Raw genomic sequence first — 3,854 nt, 5'->3', positions numbered from 1 at the left:
GACATGAGATATCCACTATTTGCTTGCTTTTATATTTTATGACGCAATACTTCAGAAGCATTCTACATCCTCCTCTCTTGGTTCCCAGGAATTCTGCTAATTTTATGATTTTGAAATAAAGCCGAGACATCACAAAATATAAATTCTTCTTGGTTTTGTAGATTTTTTTTTCATAAATGTAGAATTTAAAAAAGAAAATATTATCATAGACAGTAGACCGTTTTATTCACAGTAAACTAGTACAATAGTAAACTAGTACTAGAACAATACATCAAAATCTATCACCTGCAGAAATAAGGATGGAGAATTTGTGAGTGAACTTCATCACGTGCTTAAAGTCTGGAAATGCTACTTTCAAGATATGCTTGAAGCAAAAAATGAGACTCTCAACTTAGAGAACAGTCCTGAAGAACTGAACCCAGTTCAACACGTAGACATCCCCCCACCATCTCTAGATGAGGTTGTCCTAGCTATTAAAAAACTTAACAACAATAGGTCGGCTGGTCCCGACTGTATACCATCTGAGCTCTTAAAAACTGAAGAACCAAAGCTTCTTAAAGCCATCTATAATATCATGGTTAAAATTTGGGATACGGAGAAATTGCCTATTGAATGGGAAGAAGGCTCCATTTGCCCCATATTTAAGAAAGGAGACCAACTCTAATGTCGTAACTATAGGGGCATTACACTCCTCAATAGGGCATATGAAATATTCTCCAACTTGCTTTTAACAAGACTTCTCCCTTTTACCGACAAAATAACTGGAGACTACCAATGTGGTTTTAGATCACAAAAATCTACTATAGATCTAATTCACACCCTAAAACAAATTTTAGAAAAAACTGAGGAATATAATATCAAAACTTTTCATTTATTTATAGACTTTAAAGCTGCTTACGGCAGCATAAAGAGATAAATTACTGGAAGCAATGACCGAATTTGGGATCCCTACTAAACTCATTAACTTAACCAAAGCTTCACTAAGTAATATAAGATGCAGGGTTAAAATTCAAAATCAATTATCGGAACCATTTTCAACAGAGAGAGGCCTGCGTCAGGAGAATTCCCTCGCCTGTCTACTCTTTAATCTAGCTCTGAAGAAATGTATCAGAGATAGTGGATTAAACCGAAAAGGCACCCTTTGGAATAGATCAGTTCAATTACTGGCGTATGCCGATCACATCGATGTCATAGGAAGGTCAGAGAGAGCAGTGAGAGAGGCCTTTCTGGCTCTTGAAACTTCTGCCGCAAATATGGGCCTTACCATCAACGAAGATAAAACTAAATTTATGGAATCTCCAGCCACAACTGTAAATCATGATCCTTCTTTATTCATAAATGGTTACACCTTTGAAAAGGTTAATGAATTCAAATACCTTGGAACAATGATCAATGACCAAAATAGCATAAAAACAGAAGTAGACAACCGAATTGAAATGGTAAACGAGTGTTTCTTTGGACTAAGAAAGCAATTAAGATCAAGCCTCATCAGTCGAAAAACCAAAATTAAGAAATATAAGGCTCTTATTCTACCTGTATTGCTCTATGCAAGTGAAACATGGACACTAAGCGCAGACACTCAGCGTACTCTTGGTGTTTTTGAAGGGAAAATCCTTAGAAATATTTTTGGCCCAGTACAGAAAAGAGGCTGTTGGCGAATCAGATACAACTTTGAATTATATAGACTCTATGGACAGCCACAGATAGTGCAGGTCATCCGAAGCAATAGATTAAGATGGCTTGGCCATATCTGAAGAGGTCCAGAAAACAATGCAGTACGAATCGCCACCTTTAAAAATCCATCTGGATCTCGGGCCAGAGGAAGACCTAGATGACTGGATGACTCTACTAAAGATCTCAAAGTAATAAAGATTAACAACTGGAAAAAAGTCGCCATGGATAGGAGGCGTTGGAGGCTAAGCGTGGTTGTGGCAGCCAAGGCATGTAAGGGGCTGTCATGCTGAAGATGAAGAAGCTTTCTTAGTGTTATGATTTCTGAGTGATTAACTGAATGCTTTCTATAAACGATTGCTCTCTTTAAGTTTATTTCCGTTAAGTCTGAATCTTTTTTAACATTTTCAATCAAAATTAATATGCTTATTTTCAGTAAAATGGTTATTATTTTGTATTGCTTTTAGGTGATTTTATTGCTAGCCATGAAACCTTAATCAAATTCTATTTCCAATTAATAATTTTTACTCTAAAGAAGCTAATATTACGAGTTTTTCACAATTATGAATCCTTGAATCTTGCCAGCAAGTATTTAAAAAAAAAACGCAGTGAGTAGGGATTTTTGATTAAGTGATCACGCGGGAATGTAAGTTGAGAAGCAACAGAAAGGTGGGTAGGATCTCGGGTATAATTCCTTCATTTATAAATGATTTCATTTGAATGCGATTGCCATTTCATGAACGCAGGGCCAAAATTTTCGACTTACAACTTAGAAATGATTCGTAATATATTGGTCGTAATTTTTTTCTGTCATGCCGAAGTATCAACAACAAAAAATGGTTAATATTTTGTGATATTGCTTCTTGAATTACTATTTTCAAGCAAAAAAAAACTTTTTTACTTACCTCTTTCCCAATATTATATTCATACTTATCCCCACCATATATAATATCTCCATGAAAGAATGGATTAACTATCTTCTTTCCATCATGAACTGATACAAATAATCCTGGCTTCAAAAGAGTATTCTCATAATCACGGCATTCGGTCAGAAGGATCATTTCTATTTCTGAATAAGAAATAACATGGTAGAAATGTGAGACAGAGAAATATTCATTGAATATACAGGGTGAATCTGATAATTGTATACTTGCAACTAGAGAAAAAACAATCACTGATACACAGACACGTGACCTGTAACCTCAGCACCAGCTGATCGTTTATAAACAGGGTGGAGTGTTAAAGTCGAGCTAAGTTTCACCACATAACTTAGACTGTTAATTAACATCTAAACAATCGGTTAATTTTCAAGAAAACGGTCATAAAAGTGCCTATTTTGCCACATACACGCACCTAGTTTAAAATTAACTAACTAACTACAATTACCTTAAAAATATACTGGTACTGCCATCTGGTGCGCAAAATGTGAAATAAAAAGTTTTCCGGGCAAAAGAAATTAATTAGTTTTATTCTTATTGGCACGTTACTACTGAGCACTCCAGCCCGGAAATTTCACGGGAGCGAGAAGGGAGGGGTTAATTAAATACAATGCCGTATTTCACATGAAAATTGTTAAAACATAATTCTTTCTCGTCTGCGATATTTACCTAGATTTATCATTTGTTTATATATTTTATTGTAACAGCGACATATTTTTGTTTTGTGGAACCTGGAAACTTCCATGCATAATTAGTTCATGTTCTACATGGTTTCATGTCTGTCTTTGTGTTAAGTAAGAAATATTTAGTGAAATAATTGAAATATTTGTGAAAGAATGTTCGGAATGTTATGAATGTATATCACCTGAGAGAATTGAAACTTGACGGACTTGGAGAACTCGAAACAGAATGGAAAGAATAGTTGCTATAGTAAACAAATGCTGCGTTTCAACAACAAATCAGGATAGAGATACCTACACTACGTCACCTTCAGGTATCCCTTTGATGAAAATTCAAAAACTTTAAAAAATTAAGTTCTCTATCTGACACAAAACGTTTTACATACATTTGACGATGCTGTAATTTTGTAGGGAACAGTATACATGATATCCCTCGATGTATATATATATATATATATTCAAATTTGTGAAAAAATGTAAACCAAAAATTCTAAGTATTAGGATTTCCCAATTAACATTAAAACAAATAAAAGAAACTATATTAAAATCTGGCAGAACAGAAATC

The 3,854-nt window shown here is 34.5% G+C and overlaps 1 protein-coding gene across 1 annotated transcript; it reads left to right on the top strand.

Moving 5' to 3' along the window:
• Positions 1–929: 929 nt before the first annotated feature.
• On the top strand, positions 930–2,168 carry LOC147806956 (uncharacterized). Its single transcript, XM_087168715.1, has 2 exons — positions 930–1,439; positions 2,139–2,168. Exons 1-2 carry the CDS (start codon positions 930–932, stop codon positions 2,166–2,168), a joined length of 540 nt encoding a protein of 179 aa, XP_087024841.1.
• Positions 2,169–3,854: the final 1,686 nt, after the last annotated feature.

Source organism: Parasteatoda tepidariorum, chromosome 7 (genome assembly GCF_982258835.1).
Source record: "Parasteatoda tepidariorum strain Cologne lab strain chromosome 7, Ptep-v5.0, whole genome shotgun sequence".
In the NCBI taxonomy this organism is placed as follows: Eukaryota; Metazoa; Arthropoda; class Arachnida; order Araneae; family Theridiidae; genus Parasteatoda; species Parasteatoda tepidariorum.
Note: the sequence above shows the minus strand (reverse complement) of the source record. Positions and strands in the feature narration are given on the sequence as shown.